Below are 21191 nucleotides of genomic sequence, written 5' to 3'. Positions count from 1 at the left end.
CTCAAGGGAATTTCTCTTTATGAAGTGGGCAACGTTAAGTATTTCAGAACACACGTACTTTCAAATGGCTGGTTTCTTGCAGTCTTACCCATTTCTCTGCACGTTTGTCAAGAGGATGTTACCCAAGTGCCTTGCTGTGCTCTTCAGAGGGCTAAAAGAGTCCTTTTGAGTGATGGAAATTCAGATTCAAAAAGCAAACAACCCTGCCTTTGTCCCATGTGCAGTGCCTCAGTGTGTAAACCATATGCTAAGTACAGTGCTGTTGTCAGTGATGTCTTAGTTCCACAGCCTTACTTCTATATCAGCAGCTGGTCTTTGAGAATCAGAGAAAGCTTTAAAAGCCTCAGGGAATGAAGATCTCTGTAAGACCCCAGTGCTCATTATGAAAGATCACAGTATTTTTGCAAGACAGAATGTTTTTAATGTGAAATAGTTAACAGTAACTTTTCATTTCTGTCTCGCTATGAGTGATCTCCTTTTTGATGGGTGTTATTCCCTTTTGTACATGCACTGACTCTTCCCTTTTTAGCTGTTTCAAACTCTAGTTGCCACTGTGGTTTCCTCTCTTGCCAGTCTCCCCAAAGCTATAAGTTTTGGGGCATGGTGTTCAGTGGCCAAGCTGCATGGGGAAAAATATACAGCAGAGAGGAAGGAACGTGGGAGGGTGAGGGGTGGTCAAAAGAACTTTGAATTCTGACTTGCTTTAACCCTCTAGAAGGCTTGTCAGAGAGGAAACAAATGGAGCACAGTCTGTGTGCATGCTTCTCTCTTCCAGTTGAGTTGTTGGAGAAACTGTTGCTGTGTGCCTCGTGCAAGTGTGTACTGGAAATCTGAGTCTCAGAGTTGTCTTAATCATATGGTTGGGAGTTTCAACACTTTGAGCTAAGTGTCATTCTTTGCCTTCCTCCTCTTTCCTCCTAGGCCTGTGTTTAATTTTAGTGGTGTCACATCAGCTGCTTCCTCACCGACGCCGCTCAGCCTCGCTTCCTCGCAAGGTTAGTTTGGGAGAGTGTGCCAACAGCATCTCTTCCTTACTAAGAGAATATTTACTCTCCTTAATTCATGTGGTTCTTGTTCTACATTGCAGTTGTAGTACTAAAATTGCAGTAACAGTACATGCACAGGCTACATACAGGGCTCTGTCCCGTGACACAGGGATCTGGGCCACCTGCCTTTCAGTTAAGAGTAAGCAAAATATTTGTTGCCAAGAACTTTTAGGAGGTACTAGTTTATAAAAAGGGTGACATCTGTAGTCATTTCCTCTGCTGTCTCTAATCTGTAGGTTTAAAGTTGCTGAGGTGGACTGACAGAGAAAACTGTCATCCAGTGAAATGAGCACTTAGTAATCAGAGGGAAATGCTTGGAATGGCTTTGTGTTGCTTCTAAAATTGAAGTGACAATACATAGGCTGCCTTTCCACTTCATAGGTAGATCATATTTGCCCAACCTAGACAAAGGGGACCAATATATCTGCTTTATAATATTCTTGAAGTTTTCTGCCTCTTAATTCTGGTCTTGCAAAAGAGGTCATATGGTCAAAAACTTGCTCCCAATGTTACTGGTTGCTCTGATAAGAGATATCACCTTTTCTTACAAATCTTGGCTTGTTTCTGTCCTCAGACTATCACAGTCACAGTAGTGCTACTGATACTCTGTTGATGTTAAGCAGAGAGAACGAACTGGGCTTAAAATGTGAAGGTTTAGTTAACATAAAACCTTAGGTAAATAACACAGATAAAGGAGGAGAGGGAGGTGCAGGAGACAGACTTGCAAACCACAGTGTTGTGTGAGGGCAGATGCTTCACACTGCTCTGTGAAATGGTAGGAGCACCTTTGTCTCTATTAGCTGGTGATGGAACAACAACAGAAGGAATTTCAGTGCCTCAGGAGGAAAAAAGGAGATGTTATTGAGCGTCAGTTACTTAAATATACTTAATATACTTATAGGGGAAAGCAGAAGGATAATAACAGCTCAGCTAAGAAGCTTTTGCTCTTTGTTATTTGATCTCCATGCAGATTTCCTATACTTTGTCCAAATTGGCCCAAGGTCTAAGTACCAATGCAATGTTTTCAAGTCAGAAATTGTGTGTTTGGTGCTCAGAAATGAAATGACAGTACATTAAATAAAACTAACCCAGTCTCCCTTAAAACTTCAGCAGTTTCACACTGTTGGACAGCAGGGTATGTTACAAGTGGAGCTGCTTTGGTAATTATATTTGAGAGCTTTTCTCTAGTTTTTCAAAACTGAAAACAGACTGTGTAGAAACTGGTTGGTGGTCTCTAAATAGCTGAATTTGTAAAGAACTGAATTTGTAGAAGACTCTTTAAGTGTTCAGAAAGTATTTTTATGACCTAAACTCTGTTTAAACAGTTCTGTATTGAATGTCAAGAATTGTTTAGCTGAACCAAGTAAGAAAGGGTGAAAGTGATGTCAATAGCAAATGGTTTGTAGTAATCAGGTCTTCTATATTTTTATCAAACAGTAGAAAAACAAATAGGAGCCAAAGGCTGGAGTTGTCTGTACTCAAAGACAGGGATGGTTAAGTGGAGGCTATGACATGACAGTAAAAGTGTTTTTCACTGCCACCCTGGCTATAAAGTCTTCAGATGTTACTGTTGTCTCCTGATTGCATATGAAAGTGGCAGCTACCTGATGGTCAGAGGCTTTATAGTTTTGAGGCAAGAGCACTGTCAATCTGTGAAGTGCTGAAGAGGACTAGTATTGTAAGACTGATAAATGAGCTTTGCATACCCTAACTCTATTTGTAACCTCTTCTCTCTCTCCAACAGCCCCTGCTAAAGATTCTACCCAGCCATTTTTGTTTGCTGGGAGTTCCAAACTCGCCCCAGTTCCCGAGGGCTCCTTTGCTTTTGGGTCTCACAAGTCAGCAAGTACTCCTGGAGGCGTAGTGGGAAGTAGCTCCTCAGCAGATGGCACCCAGTCAAACAAACCTGCTGCAACAACATCTTCTGCTCCCCCCACAGCCTCTGGCAAGTTGGATGTTGCTCCATCTAAACCAGGAGATCACTTGTTTCAGAGTAATCTGGCTGGGGAAACTCTGGGGAGCTTCTCAGGACTACGGGTTGGTCAAGTAGATGATAATGCCAAGACTACCACTAAAGCACCATCTACCAGTGTTGCAGGAACTCAGTCAACTAAAGTATCTACAATACCTTCTGGGTTTAATTTTGCTGCTCCCCTGACATTAGGAAAAGCTGGAGAAGCTGCTTCAACGTCAGTCACGTCAGCTGGCACGGCATCCGTGTCCATCAGCACGAGTGCCACAGGCAATCTCTTTGGCAATGTCCAGTTAACCCACACAGGGGCTTCTGGGGTGTTTAATCTTGGAGGCTCTAGTGGCAACAAACCCACCTTTTCATTTGGTATTCAGCAAACAAACAGTGTGACCACATCCACCTCTACCCCTTCTACTCTCTCTGCTTCAACGTCCCTCTCGTTTGGAAGTTTCTCCAGTTCATCACAAACTGCCGTCCCTGCTGCAGCTTCTAGTAAGTCTGCAGGGGATGCCAAACTACCACCTGTGTCAGAAAAAACATCTGAAAACGAAGCTGTAGCAGCTGTGTCTTCACCTCCAGTGGCACAGTCCCCACAGGCACAGCTCTCAGAGCCGGTGAAAGAACCCACCTTACCCCAGGCCACAGCTGGGGACACCATCCTGGAGGGCTCCGGCACCGCGGCGGCACCGCCTCCCCCCGAAGCCGTGGCTGCTCCTGCCTCCACCAGTGATTTGAAGGCACCGGTGCCTCCTGCCATCTCTGCAGCCGCCCCACCAGATCAGAGTGTCTCAGCACCCACCTCTGCAGCAAACGTTGCCTCTCCTGCAGAAGCCACGGCTGTGCTGGCTGCTCCCTCTGACGTCACTACAGCTGTGCAGAGTCCGGCTGTCGGTGCCCCTGTGTTTGCCCCCACTTCTGCAGGCTCCTCGGTGTTCTCTCAGCCTCCAAGTTCCAGCTCTTCTGGCTCAGCATTTAGCCAGCCTGCTGCTGGTGATACAGCTGCCACCCCTTCCACACCACCGGTTTTTGGACAGCTCCCAGCAGGTACCACAGCATCCTCTCCGTTTGGGCAGCTCACCACCAGCACCCTGTCCACTGCCACCGCCACCACACCGGCTGCCAGCTCGGGCTTTGGTACTTCTGCTTTTGGCACCACCACGACAGGGGGCTTTGGTCAGCCAGCCTTTGGGCAAGCACCCATCTTTGGGCAGCCTGCAAGCAGTTCTGCAAGTGTCTTTACCTTTAGCCAGTCTGGGTTTGGGACAATGCCAGCCTTTGGCCAGCCGGCGGCTTCCACGGCAGCCTCGAGCACCGTGAATGTTTTTGGAGTACCGGTTAGCACCAACAGCTCCAGCTCCTTCTTTGGACAGCCATCTGCCAGCACTGGAGGGGGGCTCTTTGGGCAAAGCACCCCCCCTGTGTTTGGGCAGAGCACTGGCTTTGGGCAGGGGGGATCTGTCTTCGGGAGCACCGCTGCTGTCACCACCACCACGTCGTCTGCTGCATTCAGCTTCTGCCAGGCTTCAGGTAAGAGCAAACTGGGAGATGTGACGTGGGTTTTTTCCCCTGTGGCACCTGATGGTTTTCATTTTTTTGGTGGGTTTTCTCCTTCTTTGTTCTGTTTTGGTTTGGTTTTTTTTCAGTTAGTAAGAACAGAAGCTTCAATGTGTGTGTGAGGGGGAGACTAATGTTGGAGACCAAAGAAGCTTTTGCTCTGCTTCACTGTTCATCAGCAGGCCTCTCTTGAGTGCAGCCTTGTCAATCCAATCCTGCCTTCATTTTATACTTACAAGTTTACCTTGATTTAATTTGGAACGACGTCTTGTCCTGCCTCTTGCACAATAAATATAAGTGTTGTAAATTGTTACGTGGAAGAGGCAAAGGCAGCTCTGAGACCATAACCAAGGCAATGAATACAGATGCAGCCCTTCCTTCAGTGGGCTGCTGAGGACATGCAACAGTGGATGTACAAACAGGTATAATACCATGTTGTCTTCTGGGGTGGCAAAAAAATTTTAAACCCTCAAAGTGATGAGTTAGTGAGGAATAATCCGCTAAATCTGCTTTTGCATTTGGAAACATCTCAAAATTAAATATAACAGTAGCACGACCATCCTGTCCACACAGTTAAATCAAATACCTACACAGACCAAACCTCAGTGTCCTTTTGTTCTCCTCACTGCTTATTGTTGTTTTTTTTACAGAAGTTCATCTGTACAATCTTCAGAGACCTCCCAGGGAAAAGTGAAAAGTACATAGTCATAATAGAGAGCATGTATTTGCAAGGAAGAAAAACTAATTAGGCTCATTTAATTAAAAATTATGGCACTGGAGGCAACTGCTTGTTCATTTTAAGTACAGTAACAGAGAATAGTTAAATTGGGGGAAGTGAACTCTGCTCGAGAAAGGTGTTCCTAATTATAGAAATGCAAGTTTTATTACAAAAGGCACATTTAAGTGAACTGGGAAATGGAAAGGGGAGTTCTTTTTTTATTCAAAACATTTCATTATCTTTAACAGGAGTCATCAGGTAACAAAGCTCAGATCCTCCTTACACAAGGGCAATCAGAAAGCTGCAGAGCTTGTGCAGGACTTGCAGCACTACTGTAGCCAGGTTCACAGAAATCCAGTTCTCTTGGTGGTAGCAACACTCCCACAAGTGAAAAGGCCTCTTATTTTCTGTTTGTTTTTAAGCTGGACAACAAGAGGAGGAGAAGGACTTGCAAATAAACTTTCAGTGCATTTTATTATTTGTGTGTTGGAACATGCTTTGTATTTGTGCAGCCTGGATATGTTTGGTAGCATCATTTGTATCCCTGTATTTTGGTATGGAAGACCTGTCTTTTCCCTGTCCTGGACTAGTGTCACCTCCCTGAATGTCTTATACCCTACTAATAGTTCTGGTGGTTTGTTTTTCTTTCTTTTCTTAGGTTTTGGTTCTAGTACCACAGGTTCTGTGTTTGGGCAAGCAGCTAATTCTGGAGGCACTGTCTTTGGCCAGGCAAGTATTTATGGATTTTTGTAGAAACAAGGGACTGTTACATGTAGGGGACTTGATCAGGGTTCCCTATTACTGATATATTTAAAAAAAAATACAATTTGATGTGTTCAATAAAACATGTCCCAGTCTGTAGTGAAGACATTTGCTGTTGTAGTGAGCACCAAACTAGCATCTGCATGAATGTTTTCTGAGGGGTTTGGAGGCACAAACATTTTATCACAGGCAAGATAAGACACAGATGCAGTAAGTCACCTGCCTTTATTCCATGCTAAGTGGAAAGTGAACAATGTAGGGCAAGTCTCAAAGGTGTTATTCTATGCCATGGATGAAGTTTAAGGCAAACTTAAATAAAATTTCATGGCATTCCGTGTTGGAAGGTGATTGCTTGCTGGTTTGTCAACCCCTTCATAAATCCAGAATAGGCCAGAGCCAGACAGAAAGAGCAGCCTTGGGAACATGTGCTGCTTTGACTTCACTTAAATCCCTTTTTTGTCCTTTTTGTTCTCTAGCAGCCATCTTCTTCCAGTGGAGGCTTGTTTGGAACTGGCAGTGGTGGGAGAGGTGGAGGCTTCTTCAGTGGTCTGGGAGGAAAGCCAAGTCAGGATGCAGCCAATAAGAATCCCTTCGGTTCCTCCAGTGGAGGATTTGGATCTGCAGCTTCCCAGAGTAAGTGAGCAAAACAAGAATACAAAATGTGCTGTGATTTCCATCTGCTTTTGTGATCCCATCTGCTTTTCTGCTGCTGGTTGTGTTTGAGTAAATTCTGTGTTAATTTAAAAAAGGCTTTGAGGGGGTAACTGAGAGTATGTGTGATGTGTAATCCAGAATTTTTCTTTTAGGTTTATGGAAAACAAGTAGAGAAGCCATTGAAACAAACAAGCAGATGCAGGAAGTGTGAAGAATACCCATATTCTGTAGGGAGTTCTCGGCCAAATCCTTCCTTAAAATGGAATACTCTAAATCAATATCACTGAATTTCTGTTTCCAACTTAGTTGGAAGTTAGAAAGCTTTAATTATCTCTCATCTGCCCTAAGACTGTAAAAATTGTTAAAGAATCAAGAGAAACCAAGTTAAATATGTGAGGGATAGAAGTTTTGTCGACCTTGCCCTAAAAATGAACATCTTTGTGCAGCACATACAAGATAACTTTATCCAACTTTGCTATGACCTATGGTTAAGCAGGTAGCTGTAGGTTTAGCTGCAAGTGGCTAAAAGTAGCACTTCAACTCATGAGAGAGTAAATTCATTTATTTTATTACATCTTTAATGATCCATTGGGATTAATGATTGAGGTCAGTTTTCTAACCTTGCCAATTTAATAATTTATTGCAGTGCTGGGTTTTGAGATGAAATAAAACAGATGATTCACCAGAGAAAGGCTTTGGTTGTTCTGTGTCCTGACTCTAAATGCAAAAACTCAGTTTTGCATTTAGCATTTAGCCTTGTGAAAGATGAAAACATGAGTTATTTCTCCTACTTTAAGGTCCTGTCAGATAGTAATGTGTAGAAATACTGGCCATTGCCAAGACAGCCGAGAATCTTTAATTTGTGGTTTGCTGATATTTGTGTTGCCTGGAGAGACTGACTGTAGCTGCTGGGATTTCTCACTTGAGGGATTGTCTTTTACTGACTGGGGCACAGGATGCATCTAAACAAATCATCCATTGTGGTGATTTACTAGATTGCAGCAATAAAGGGTTGTTAGTGGTCCATCAGATCCAGAATGGATCTTGGTGGAACTACAAAGCCCTGTAACTGGGGAAAATTTGGCTTCTCTCTGCATTGTTTTCAGTGTGATTTTCATTGTTTTCTGTGTGATGTTCATTGTGTGCTTGGGGGTTGGGGAAGGAAAAGGCATTTTCCTTTCTGCTGCTTCAGTTAATGAGGTGCAGTGTAGAATATTGACTGTTATGAGTATTGGCTGTTGACAAGTGTTCTTCATCTCCCCAGATTCTTCGAGCTTATTTGGAAACAGTGGAGCAAAGACTTTTGGATTTGGCAGCTCATCTTTTGGAGAGCAGAAGCCCACGGGCACCTTCAGCTCCGGTGGTGGAAGTGTGGCCTCTCAAGGCTTCGGGTTCTCCAGTCCAAACAAAGCAGGTACTTTGGGAATCCACCCACTGTGACAGTTTGTCTGGGAAATATTTAAAATTCTACCACTTGGCTCTCTAAAGACTGGACTCATGGGCACATACAAGCATTGTCTCTGAACAATAAATAAAAATAACTAATGGCTTATGAAAGGAACTGTAAGTGGTGGGTTCAAGGCAAAAATTTACACTCTTGTGCAAGAAAGCCCCCAGTAAACTATATCCTCAAATGTTAATTCCAAAAATTGCCTTTGCCATTTAAGAGCAGAGAACTGTGTGACTTAGTTCTGATCCTATATTCTGTACAATGAAGAGTACAGAATATGGAACTGAAAGAATTTTTGCTATTTTAGATAATTCCTTGGAATGTTATCTTACAAACTTCACTCTGGGTTTTGTAACCCTTTTTATCCCCATTTCACTACTTACAAATAGTGGCAAAAAGAAAGAGAAACATGTTAAATGCATTGCAAAAGAGAGTGTATGTTGAGCAAAGCTTCAGCCCCTGGGATAAGTGCTATAACTTCCTAGAGACAGAGGTAACAAGATATCTGATCTGTGTTTAAATAATTCAGGCCTAGCATTTATTTTTTTTCCAGACCTTTTGTGTTTACAGCCAAACAGTATCCATTACCTTGACATGGACTGGAATTTCACCCTGGGTATTAAAATGTGCAGTGGTATCCCATCCTCATCCCTAACCAGACAAAAGAGCAGGTGTCCTTCACGTTCCACAGTGTCAATTAGAAACAGGCCAATCATATCAGCAGATGAACAGAGAATAAAATAATCTGGGTACAAGCCCATTGAGGACTGCAGAAGGCAGCTAAACCCTGAAGAGAAATTGCCAAGAGCAGAGCACAGTTCTGTGGGAATTGTGCAGTTCCACTGACCTGGCATTTAATCCTTGCATTTTAGTTTCCACCACTTAAACTGGGATTAGATAATACCCTGCCTCCTGAATCTTTGCATCACTGGAGCACCTAAAAACCAAGCTTGCATCTACTCTCTCATCCTAAGAGATGGGGCAGACTTGCTCACTGCACTGGGGAGTTATTCCATCTTAAGCACTCACCTGCAAGAAAAGTTCTGTCTGCAGGACACTTGTGTGTCCTTCCAGAGTTTTAGATTAGGATCCGGGGTAAAACCCTGCATAAAATCACAGCAGCAAGTGTTCATACACCTGACCTTGGCAGGAGACTTCTCATTCCCCATTGCTACTTGCAGGAGACTTCTCATTCCCCATTGCTACTTGCAGTCCTCTGGATAGTCATCTGTTTAAATGCTGAGGAGCAGAGCTTTAAAACTAAATAAGATGAGATTTTTTTTTCCCATGGTAAAGAGTTGTATGATGAAGAATGGATATCGTTTTTTTTTTTTTAATAATAATAATAGTAAAAGCATCAGTCTAAGACCTTTTGTATGTATTTGTACTGGACCATGGTTATTCTGCACACTTGCTCTCTCACAGTTAAGATACTGGGAGTTATTCTGTATAAAGCAAGTAGAGATTCCTTCACAGTGTGCAAGCATGTGCAATATATTACCACCTTCTTGTGCAGCTCTAGGATTGAGCTGTAGCACAAGAGACACAGAATGTGGTTTTCTTGTGGATGCTCATTTAATTTGGTTGCAGTTTCTTGCATGCATTCAGGCACTTCTCACCTGTTTCTTTTGCAACAAAACACCCTGCAGTTAGTTTTATAAATAATGTGATGTTCATACAATAAGATGAAAAACCCCATTATCTACTTGGAAACCTAGTTTTTCCTTTCTCTTTCTGTGTTATTGTTTATGTGATGTTCTTGTCCCCTTTTTTTTTTTCCTTTTTTTTTTTGCCTCTGTTTTGCTCAGGTGGCTTCGGTGCTGCTCCAGTGTTTGGCAGCCCTCCCACTTTCGGGGGATCCCCTGGGTTCGGAGGGGTGCCAGCATTCGGTTCAGCCCCAACCTTTTCAAGCCCTCTGGGCTCAACGGGAGGCAAAGTGTTCGGCGAGGGTACTGCAGCAGCCAGCGCTGGAGGATTTGGGTAAGGCAACCAGGGGAAAACAACATTCCTGCATGACAAGATTATGCTCAGTTACCTCCGCATTAACGGGAAGAAAACATTCGGTGATTGTTTGGCCAGCTCAAAATGTCCTTGGTTTGTTTTAAAACAACAATTAAGGCATAAAGATAAGGCTTTAACCCCAAAGGAAATAATGTGTGTGATCTCATTTTAATGCTGATGCTACTGTGTTGAATCTTTAGCTTTAGAGATGTCATCTTGCAATTGTCTAAGGGAATGCAGGAGTATTTCACTTAACGAGTGCAAATCCAGGCCTAGCAAAGAAAATAACAAATGTTGTTATCTGTGACTCTGTCCAGCCACCTTATCCACTGGTTAGATTTGGGCTAGAGCTACTAATGAGAATTCAGGCTGCTCCCTCACCTTTGGGATGAGGCACTTGTAACAGCCTGTGCTCCCAGAGTGCTTTATGTTTATCCCACACTGATTGTTTTTACCTGTTCTGCACCCCTTAAGCCTGTGCTTGGCACCAGAGCAGGCAGTACATTATTCCTGGCTTTGTTCAGCAAATACAGAATTTCAAACCTTGCAGAGCAGCTTCTGCAACTGCCAGTAAGTGCACTTCTTGAACACTGTGCTACCAGCCAGCAGTGCTCCCTCACGCCCTGCAGTTAAACTCAGACTGAACAGAGCCAATTAAAAAGAGGAAAAACTTCCAGTGAGGAGAGGAAACCGGATGTCTTCCCAGTGCTGGTGTTTACATATTTCACAAGTGTTTGTCTCTGTCTGGTTTCAGGAGGAACTGCCTTTTATGTAAGACACATTAGAACACCCCAAAGTGTAACTTGCTAATTCCCTGAGAGGTTTAGGGCAGGTACCCCTGAGCTGTGGGAGGCTCCAGCTGTGGGTTCTGCTGCCCAGAGCTCCCGTGCAGCAAATTGGAGAGTCCCTTTGGAAAGGGTGGGATTAAATCTCCACAAAGAAGATGCACTTGTAGGGATGACTTAGCTTAACTTAGCTGATGGCTTGTTCAGTTCTGACATCCAGCCATTGTGCTGCAGGATTTTGTACTGAAACTGGATGTGCTCCCTGACAACGTTGGAAGCTTAAAAGATAAAATGGGATTCAGAACAAGCAGCGTGTTGATGAAACAGAGGTCTTGCATAAGCAGTCTGCAGACTCAAGAAAGATAATTCAGTGACTGAACTTGTGGGAAGTTTTGACAATTTTTTTCTCTACTAGAAAGGTGCAGACTCGGTCTGATATTTTCAGAGTTGCCTGAGGAATGTGATTTTGATTTTTAAAACTTTTGAAGAGTGTGCAGAATTCCCAGGCAGCTTTACAAAAATCCAAATCTCACCACAAAATGTTGAGCAATAGTTTAATTCTGCAGTATAATGTAGCATCTGTGTAGGATTTCCTTTCTGCCTTTTTCCTGAAGTGAAACTTTAAAAATCCCAATTCCAAGGAAGTTACTTGCCAGTACATTGTGCCGTATTAGCTCCAAGTTCCTGAGAACACCCTGCTGACTGAAATACATGTGATTCATACTGCTTCAATTCTGAAAAATCTCCATCACTCAATAGATGACTGGGGTGTCAAAAATAGAAACCACTACACTTCTTCAGAGTCTGCAGTTCTGACTGTTTGTGAGCAAATAATGTTTTGCTTTCATAAACTAACCTCAAGTGCCTCTCAATTGTGTTTTGCACATCAGCTTTACAAAAGACCTGGGCAAGATAGGTTGGATTAAATTGTTACCAGGCAGTGGCTGCATCTCGTGTCTTTTATATGTTTGGAAAAAAAATCTGCCTGTAGCTTAAGCTGTTTCCTGATCATACTTTCCAACAGGCATGTTTCAGTTGCAGCTGAAAGGAGCAGTTTGAACCACAAGTTTTCCTTGTCACTGTTTTCACCTCCACTGCCTTATACCAGATAGATGTGATTTGTGAGTTGTGGTATAGTCCTGAGAAGATGGAGCACTGCAAAGCCTCTTGTTCTAGAAGTATCACCCTATCTTGCTTCTCTTTTAAAAGACCTAAAAAAACCTGTTCTGTTCAAAGCCACATTTGTGGCTCTAAGCTGAAGCTGCCTGCAAGGTACAGGGGTCAAGAGCCAAAGCAGAGGCACAGGGGATGGGTAGCAGGGCCAGAGATGCAGAGTCACTGAACTGCCCTGGTATCTAATGCTGTCTGTGGGAGCAGTGTGTGCACTTGGCAGTGTCTGGGAGAGGAGAGGTGATGTCCTTTACCAGGTGACTTGCTTGTCACACTGCTGCAAGGGCTGTCTTTTATCTGCAGAGATAGCTTTTGATGTGGGTTTGTGTTTTGGGGTTTTTTTAAGTCTACTAGATGTGGATGGATGGAGAGGTGGGTTAACGTGCTGTCAGGTCATATTTTAAGTCAGAAATGACAGGAGCTTGTGTGAGGCACAGCTCTGCAAAGCTGGCACACTGTGACTGGTCCAGCTCTGCTCAGGGGAGGCTGTGCTGGGTTAGTGCTGGTAGAGCTGTGCACTTGCAGAGCTTTACCAGAGCATGGCATTTGGAAATCTTGTGTCTGCATTTTGCCCAGTTTAAGTTAAACTTGAAGGTCGTTCTTTGAGTGCATTTCTTACATTCAGAATTAGGAGGAGTGTAGAGGGGGCAGAGAACCATAATGCATATCGTGGTCTCATTAGTGTGTCGTGCTGGGAGCTCTGCACTGCCTGCTTGGACAGTGTGGGTGGAGAAAGGAGACAAATTTCCATATATAAAATTGTTTTTTATCTCAGTTCCCAAAGGCAGTTAGGGAAGTGATCCAGAGGTGATGGGGAGAAGTGCCAGGTAGATGCAGATCTTCAGAGAAGCACTGGAACTCTTTGTGGTTCTAAATGGGCTGGGGAAAAAAAAGGAATTGAGAAATGTGCAGATAGTCTCATGGGCAGTGAGTAAGGTACACCCTGAAATTTGGAGCGTGGGTTCTGTATCTGTGCTCTGCTTTGTACTCCAGACATGAGCAGCTCATATTAATTCTGTGTTTGCTGCCCTGTTTGTGAAACGAAATGATGCACTACTTTTGGTGAAAACTACACACAGAGTTGAATTAAAATATTCCATTTCATGGCTGGAGTTGGCTTTCCCAAGCACTTGAAAAACATACCCTGGGTAAGCATGAACATATTTGCCTTTCTGCCTGGTGTATGTTAAGAATGGGAGCTGAACAGACATTTCTATGTACAGTAATCTTTCCCAAACCAGAAACTCTCTTTCCAAAATGACCTTTTCCAATTATTCATATCAACTGGTCTCACCTTTTGATGTATCCTCACTTAAGGAGTGCACTGTTACCATTGGTGTGGGGACAGACTTCCAGTGTAAGTGAGCAGGTGTTTGCAAACACAGCTTTTCTCTTTAAAAACTGCAGGTTTGGTGGTACCAGTAACAACACAGCATCGTTTGGCACCCTGGCAAACCAAAATACCCCCACGTTTGGATCCCTGTCACAACAGGGCACCGGCTTTGGCACACAGAGCAGTGGATTCTCAGCTTTTGGGACAGGTGGAGGAGGTAGGAGAGGCTAAAATTAGCATTTGGGTGATACTCTCAGGCACATGGTCCTGTGCAGGGTAAGGGTTGGACTCTATGACCCTTGTGGGTCCTTTCCAATTCAGCACATTGTGTGATTCTGTGAAAATATAATGACCCTAAGCAACCACCACGTCTCTGGTTATCCCTGGAAATTGGGTGTGACTCATCAGTTCCCTGCCAAAAATCTGCCTGATCCTGGCTCTGCTATAGATAAGGCACCATGTCCTGGAAAACTGAGCTGCAGGGTGGGGTATAGCACCTTCTTAGCCCTTAACCCCTAATTCCATCACTGATGTGCTGTGTGGCATGTCAATACCTCCCTCTTCTGCACACCTTATCAGATTGTTACTTTTCATCCCTTTTTGCGGAGTTACTCTTTCTCCTCAAAGGAAAATATTGAGAAATAATTAATATCTCCTCAGTACCATGCACATGGGTATCTGTGTGTAAGTACTACTGCAAAACTGAGCTGGAGCACCAATAGCCAAGTGTTTTTCTGCTGCAATTCAGTGAAGCCACAGTGATTTACCCAGGGCTGAGAGCAGAGCCTGTGGAAGGCCACGTTCACTGGTGGCTGCCTGTCACCAAGGACGTGCATTAAGCACACACCATCTCCAGAAAGCTGCTCTCAGAGAGCTGAATAAACCAGGCACATTGTCTGCAGTGCTGCTAATGAATGGCCTGGCTGATGAGCAGTGAAAGCCAAGCCCTCTTAGGAGCCAAACAAGTCACTTCTCTTCTAGATGGAGATTTGACTTTATTGTTTGCCCATCTTTTTTTTTTCCTGGCCTAAGGCAGGAAAGAAATATTTTTCAGTCTGTGTGTGGGAGGGGGCATTTACTACAAATCTTATGTGTTCATTTTTCCCTTTTAACAACTATTTTTCTAATTTTTCAGGGTTTGGTTTTGGTTCACCTAACACGTAAGTACCATTTTTGTATCTAATTTTTCAATAAAAATACAAATAGAATCAGAAGAAAAAGTTTAATGGTTTACAAGAGCAAGCTCTGAAAATAACAGTGAAATACTGGTGCTGATTTCCATTTTGGTGGCACTGCAGAGAGCTTGAAGTCCAGGCTCTGTGCTTTCCAGTGAGGTTCTTCTGTTTCATAAGAGAGAATTTCTAGTTGGATCATGTTCTTTCTCCACCTCTCAGGGACATTATGTGTGTGCTCAGACTGTGTGTGTGAATCTGAAAATCTCTTCCATTTATCAGATTGAAACAAGGAATGAAATAAATTGGTACTTTTGTGGCTGAAGTGAGATGATGATTTACAGCTAAAGGTTAACTCTGTCATCCACTCTGCCTGGCTGGATCCCTTCCAGCAAGTTTCTTAAACTTTGTTTCCCTGTCAAGCAGAGAGATCATGGATCTCTGCAGATGACAGGCTCTAGAATAAGCACAATTATATCTACTTAGGGTGTGTTGCTGCAGGCTCAGGTAAAAGATGCTGGAAATACTCGTGTGTTCTCATAAAAAGCTTCTGGTACCAGGGAGACTGGAGGTTTGATTGAGAGATCTGCTGAATTAATGCTGCCTGAGGGAGGCTCTAGCACTCATTGCCCTGGTTTTCTTTTTTTCATTTCCTTGCTCCACAGATCTTCCTCTGGATTTAGTGGATGGAGAAGCTAGGAACATGCTGACCTCTCCTGTAGAACCTGCATTCTTGAGTCACCAACGTGATCAATATCCAACCAGCTTTTCTTTTAAATACGAGTTCTCAGACTTCTTTTTTTTTTTTCCTTTTTTTTTTAAAGAAGAAAAGATTTTGCTTATTTTTATGCAATACTTGTTCTCGCTCTATATTAAACTATTTTATCTGCCTTGGTGTTATTTGTGTTGGAAGGGTTTATCTCCCTGTGTTCTGGGGTTTCCAGCTTTTCTCTTGTTCATCCCTTGCCTTACACAAGGGAGTAGCTCCAGTTGGTTCCTGACATAAACCAGCACATTTTTCATTAAGAGAATGCCTGATTATCCCAGGCTCTTAAGAAGGGGCTGAGGTTTACCCTGCTAATTTTAAGTCTAGGATGGGGCACATGCTTATCTCAGTGAAGTGCTAAAACTGAGTCATGTGTGAGCCAGAGGCTTAGTGGAGGAATAGGAAATTATCTGAGAAGAAGCTGGCAGCGTGCAGAGCACGTTCCCATGGCAGTAACATTCAGCAAAGAGGTGGGAAGTAAAAGCTCTCCTATTTTTACCTTTCTGTAAATTTTACAGAACTCAAAAAAAATGGAACTTGGGTTATAGGGAAAACTTCTGGCCCTGGAAGTGCACACCTGACCTCCATCCAGAGGCATCAGTGATTTTGCAGCTCATGGCTTTGGCTCGTGGATTCTACTGTTGGGTACATTTTTTTTTTTTCTAACATGGATAAGTTTGTGCTTTTTCCCTGTAGCTTTTGGCTTTAGTCACTACTGTTTGTGAAATTCTCCTGTGTTTATTATACTTGAACGTACTGAGCAAATGTTTTAAAGAATGCCCTGTTTGATGCATTTGACCTCCGTGAAACCTCCAAATGATGTAATCAGGTTCTGTGGCTCTTTGGAATGAGGTATTTGAAATAATATCTCATGTGTTAGCTGAGTTCCTGCAGATTGGATGGGTTTATCTTGTTGGTCCTGTTAGGATGTTTTGGGGTACCTCTGCTTCTTCTATTTTCAGCAGAAACAGGTGGCATTTTCTGGTTTGGTGGGCCTGTGGTCACTTTTGGGAATTGTAAATAGATGATAATTTTTTGTTTTCATGTCCAGCATTACAAACTACTTTTGTCAACAGTTCCTGAAGAAATCGCTTCTTTCAAGTCAGCCTAAAAAGTCAGTGTCTGTCCTAACTCCTGTCCTACCTGTGGCAGGTGACTTTCCTATCTCTGCACCTGGGAACAACCTTAGGTAGGTTCCCTTTAAGAAGGAAGAAATGTGGGAAATTCAGTGAACAAAGAGGGCTTGTTTTTAGCTGTGGAGAGGCTTTGCAAGGCCATAGGCTCCCAAGGCTTTTCCATATGCCCTGGATTTATGGACCCAGGTGTGCTGTGGGTCATGTTAGAGTCAGCACTATTGGGATTTGTGTGTGACCTTCCAGCCCAGGTGATGGGAGAGGGTCAGTGCTGGTGATCCAGGGACCACAGCCCTGGAACAGAGGAGAGAATGCTCCAAACTTTGCTGGTTGTAGGTGAAGAAAAGCTGAAGGTGGATTGAAGTGTGCCCCTCCCGGTGTGTTCTCCTTGACTAGACAACATTTCTTAAGGCCTAGAGGTGAAACTGTTGTTCTGCTTTCCTTCCTCTTTATAAATAGCAGCTGGCCCAAACCATTGACCTTAAATTCTTTGCATTAATCTCCCCTGGCTGTGGCATGTGACACCTCCTCTCCAGGCCATATCAGCTGTGCTCCCCCAGATAGCTCAGAAACCTCTTGCTATGGAGAAGATTGGCTTGGTAAGAATGTGATGTTGGCATGCTGAGCCATTTAAAGTTTCTTTTTTGGAATGATGGGAGCAGTTGGGGGTTGTCCCTGCTCTGCTGCTTGGTACCTGTTTTAACTCCTGGCAAGTGAAGTGCCTTTAGAATTACTCCAGACCCATTTTCTTGCAATGCTTCCCAAATAATGGTTGAAACAACCCAACCCTCTGAACTATCTGCCCTTGAGATTCGGGTGCTGCTCCCGGTTTCCATAGTAGCTGCTGGAGGAGCTGAGCAGTGCAGAGGCTGATCGTGACCACAAGCCTACAGGAATATGCACAAACCCCAGCAAAGTCGACTTTGAAAAATCTGCATTTTCATTAGATGACTCAAGGACTTGGCAAGTGCTCGTGGTGCTCGTTTGGTGGTTGCCAGAAGCTGTCACGGGCTGTGTCACATCTGTGCTGAGTGGCCTGTGGTCATGGGGCCTCTGTCCCCCCCTCTTTTGGGACAGATGTCCACCAAAGAGCAAAGCTGCTAAGGTAGAAAGCCCCAGTCTTGGCAGTCTTGGAGAAGAAGTCAAGGACTAACCAGGCTTAGAGTTTGGTTCCAGTAGTTTGTCCATGTTGGTTAATCCTCTGGTAACTAACAGCACTTGCTCCACCACTGCTCTGAAGGAGCTTATCCCTTTGTCTGTGCTAAGGTGGTTGTGCCCCTCTTTTCCTGCCACTTCAGTATGAGCAGAAATCTTCCTGGGCTTTTATCAAAGGTGGAGTCTTAATTATTTCTAAGGAAAGAACACACTTATTTTCCCCTCCCCTGAGACCACACTGTGGCCTTGAGGCAGCGGAGAGCCGAGTGCTGGTGATGCTGCTATGGCAGAGCACCAGGGATAGTGTCACACTGGTGGGCAGAGAGGATTCCCCAAACCCATGGGGAGACCAGACCAGGGATTTCTGCTTCCTCCAAGGTTAAAAGAGCAACAAAGAAAAGAGCCTTTTCCTGGAAAAGGAGCAAAGAAAGCGTACCTTTGTCACAGAGAGGTAGGAGAAAAATATTTAATCTCATGTCTTAAAGGTTTTTACTGTATAATGCTTGGTGTTCCAGAATGTGGGTGTCTTGCAGAGTACCAGTGGTCCTGGCTGTATCTGGCTCTGTCTCCTGGGAAGGGAAGGACATCGTTCCTTTGGCCCTTCTGTGCCACAGTGCTGTGATGCAGAGGAGACTGGAGGACAAATGCCAGTGGCATCCCACTGCTGTCAGACTGAGAAGGGATCACAGGGCTGAAGTTCATCCTGTGCTGCTGGGCTGTATCCCTGGGCTTGCCTTGTCCCTCACAACCACCTTCCTGCCTGAGCAGTGCTGGGGGCAGAGCTGGTGTGTCTCTGACCAAAATCCTGGTGAGTTCCATGGGAGAAACCAGATGTGTTCCTGACATGATCACCCTGCTCAGGATGGGCTTCTCAGCCTCAACAGTGGCTGCTGTGGCGTGTTCACAGGTGGGGTGAGTGTCAGGGATGAGTAAGATCCCTGTGACAGACCAGGGAGGTTGGAAAAGTGCTGCAGGACATCTCAGCCCCTTGCTCCAGAGGCCATGGAAAGGTGAAGGCAGGTTGTGGCTCTGCCTCTCCTGCCACCCCTTTGCCCAGGAACCAGGGACACTGGTCTCTGTCCTTTCCAGCAGTTTGGTGTGGAATTGCCTCCCTTCTCCCTGTCAGCCATGGACGTGTCCCTACACTGCAGGCTCGGAGGCTGAAGTCACATTTTATTTATCCCTTCTTAGTTTTCATGTGTCCCCTGTGCTTTGCTTCCAGCATTGCTTACAAGGAAAACTAATCCTGCATGAGGCTTTGGCATGAGCGTGTCTGGGAGTGCCAGGGGAGTTTCTGTTCCTAGATAAATGTCGTGTGGAGCCCCAGGGGCTGGGAAGAGGCGGCTGTGGCTCACAGGGGTGAGCAGCTCTGGGTCAGCAGTGAGTCCATCCCTGTCCTTCCTCTTGCAGCAACGAGGCTCTGGGGTCCTGCAGCCACGGGGAACAGGCACTCAGTGCTCTGGTTTAGTTCACAGGGGGGTGTTTGGCCAAAGGTTGGACTCAATGATCTTCGAGGTCTTTTCCAACTTAGCCCTGGGTGAGGAAGAGTCATAGAATCACTGAGTTTGGATGTGTCCACACTTTTTTCAGCTCTGCACACCTATGTGTGTCTGTGGGATCCACCCCCTCCAAGGGCCCTGTGGTTGTGCTCAGCACGTTCCCTGTCTTGCACCATCCCCCCGTCCCTCCTTTTTCTGCAACTCCTAGAAGGTCACAAAGCTCCTTCTCTAAAACATGTGTCTGTCCCTTGCTGCAGAGCCAGGACTTCCCCCTGCCTGCCCTTATCTCATGCAGGCACACTCTGTGCTGCCAGTGCCTGGACTGGGACTCCGACCGGTCCCTGTGCCCGAGATAAGCTCAAGTGCTGTGGCTCCACTCCTGGGACTGTGGTGCTGCTCTGGCCTGGGGTTGCAGCTCTGCCTCCTCACAGACCCACCCCAGTGCTGGAAGGGACCTGTGACCCCCCCTTACACCACCCTCTCCTGGAGAAGGGTACTGGAGCTGCTCCTGGTTCAGGCTGCAGGTGCAGAGCTTGGGGAAAGGTGGGACAGCCCCAAAGTAATGAATCGTGGTAGAGTCAGACCTGGCTCTCCAGTGCTGCTCTGCCATGTTTGTGTTTCTTCACAGATTCAGGGACTGGTTTAGGTTGGAAGGGACCTTAAAGCTCATCCAGTTCCACTCCCTTGCCACGGGCAGAGACACCTTCCACTAGCCCCGGTTGCTCCAAGCCCTGTCCACCCTGACCTTGGGCACTTCCAGGGATGTGGCATCACAGCTTCTCTGGGCAACCTGTGCCAGTCCCTTACCACCCTCTTAACAAAATCCTTTTTGCCAGGACTGTGCCCAACAGACAGCTTTTCAGGGGCCAATTTACAAAGGTTACTAAAGGCAGCCCTGGGAATCTCAGTGCAGGTTGTTTGAGGAGCTCTGTTATAATCATGTGTCAACTCATGACACTGTATTTTTATTTTATTTTTAATAGATGCTTCAAGCTCTTCAGGGCATTGCTAAAAATATTTTTGCTTTAAAACATGAAGGAGTAAAATGAGCATTTGCAGCTGCTGCACATGAGCAGCTTAAGATGTGAGAGAGGAGAAATAGGAAACAAAACCTGATTTGCATCAGCAAAGGGACTTCCCTGCAAAGTTTCAAGCAGGAACTGTGGGGGTCAGAGGGTATTTCTTCAAACGAAGTAACCGCTGCCTCAGTCTGCTTAAAACTGAGGTTAGAAAATCACAAAGCCAAGGGACAAAACCTTTAATTTGTAGCCTCAGCATTCACAGATGTGCTGCAGTCAAGGATTGGTGTTGGTGTCACCTGAAGCACCAGAACAGGGCTCCAGCACCCCCCAGGCTGTGCTGGGCTCACCAGCCCATGTGCTTCCCTCCATCCTCCTCATCCCTGGTGTGGGGAGGTTCCCAAGTCTCTGAGCAGACAGTGAGTGACCGGGTGCTTTTGGCTTTTTCAGGGTGTCTTCCAAAGCAGCTGTGACTTGGCTGGTGTCCCCTCCCCACCTCTCCCTCCCTCCAAAAGTGGAACATCTAAATTTAACCTGCTATCAACAGATGAGGCTGGACAGTTTCCACTCTGGAAAGGAATCCCACTCAGAGCCCGTCCTCTCCCCTGCTCAGGCTCCATCCATGCACATTCCTTTCCTCCAGTACGTTTCCTTCCTTCCCTTCCCTTCCTGCACTTGGGTTTGTGTCACTGCCACGTGCTGGTGGAGCTTCCCAAATGGACTCTGTGGCTCTCCATGGATTATGTGGGCACACACCTCGGTGGGTTTGGGTGGTGGTGCCACATCTCACTGCTGCCTGGCTCTGGTAGGGTTGGCTGGAACCTTTGAGGGGTGTAACAGGCCTGGACAGGCTCTCACTCACCCCAGGGAGGTGCAGCAAAGGGGGACACCCGTGTGAGCTGCACCTTGCTGGGGGGTCCCCACAGGTGAGGGTCCAGCCCCTGGGTAAAATGTAAAAAGGAGAAACTGTGTCCCTTCCCTGGGCACAGATGGTGGGACAGG

The 21191-nt window shown here is 45.2% G+C and overlaps 1 protein-coding gene across 2 annotated transcripts in view; it reads left to right on the top strand.

The window, feature by feature from the left end:
- The window catches only part of NUP214 (nucleoporin 214), a 41292-nt gene extending 25780 nt beyond the window's left edge, over positions 1-15512 (top strand). The window contains exons 28-36 of one of the 2 annotated variants that reach the window (XM_018074191.3): positions 922-995; positions 2791-4545; positions 5949-6019; positions 6532-6685; positions 7971-8120; positions 9965-10136; positions 13520-13662; positions 14581-14605; positions 15283-15512. In XM_018074191.3, the coding sequence (XP_017929680.1) occupies positions 922-995; positions 2791-4545; positions 5949-6019; positions 6532-6685; positions 7971-8120; positions 9965-10136; positions 13520-13662; positions 14581-14605; positions 15283-15316 (2578 nt within the window). In that variant the 3' untranslated portion in view covers positions 15317-15512. Of the gene's footprint in view, positions 1-921; positions 996-2790; positions 4546-5948; positions 6020-6528; positions 6686-7970; positions 8121-9964; positions 10137-13519; positions 13663-14580; positions 14606-15282 lie in introns of both variants that reach the window. The other variant, XM_018074190.3, reaches the window with a different exon arrangement.
- Positions 15513-21191: the final 5679 nt, after the last annotated feature.

The sequence above is a fragment of the Manacus vitellinus genome, unplaced genomic scaffold (assembly GCF_001715985.3).
Source record: "Manacus vitellinus isolate BGI_N305 unplaced genomic scaffold, ASM171598v3 scaffold_27_pilon, whole genome shotgun sequence".
NCBI lineage: Eukaryota > Metazoa > Chordata > Aves > Passeriformes > Pipridae > Manacus > Manacus vitellinus.
Note: the sequence above shows the minus strand (reverse complement) of the source record. Positions and strands in the feature narration are given on the sequence as shown.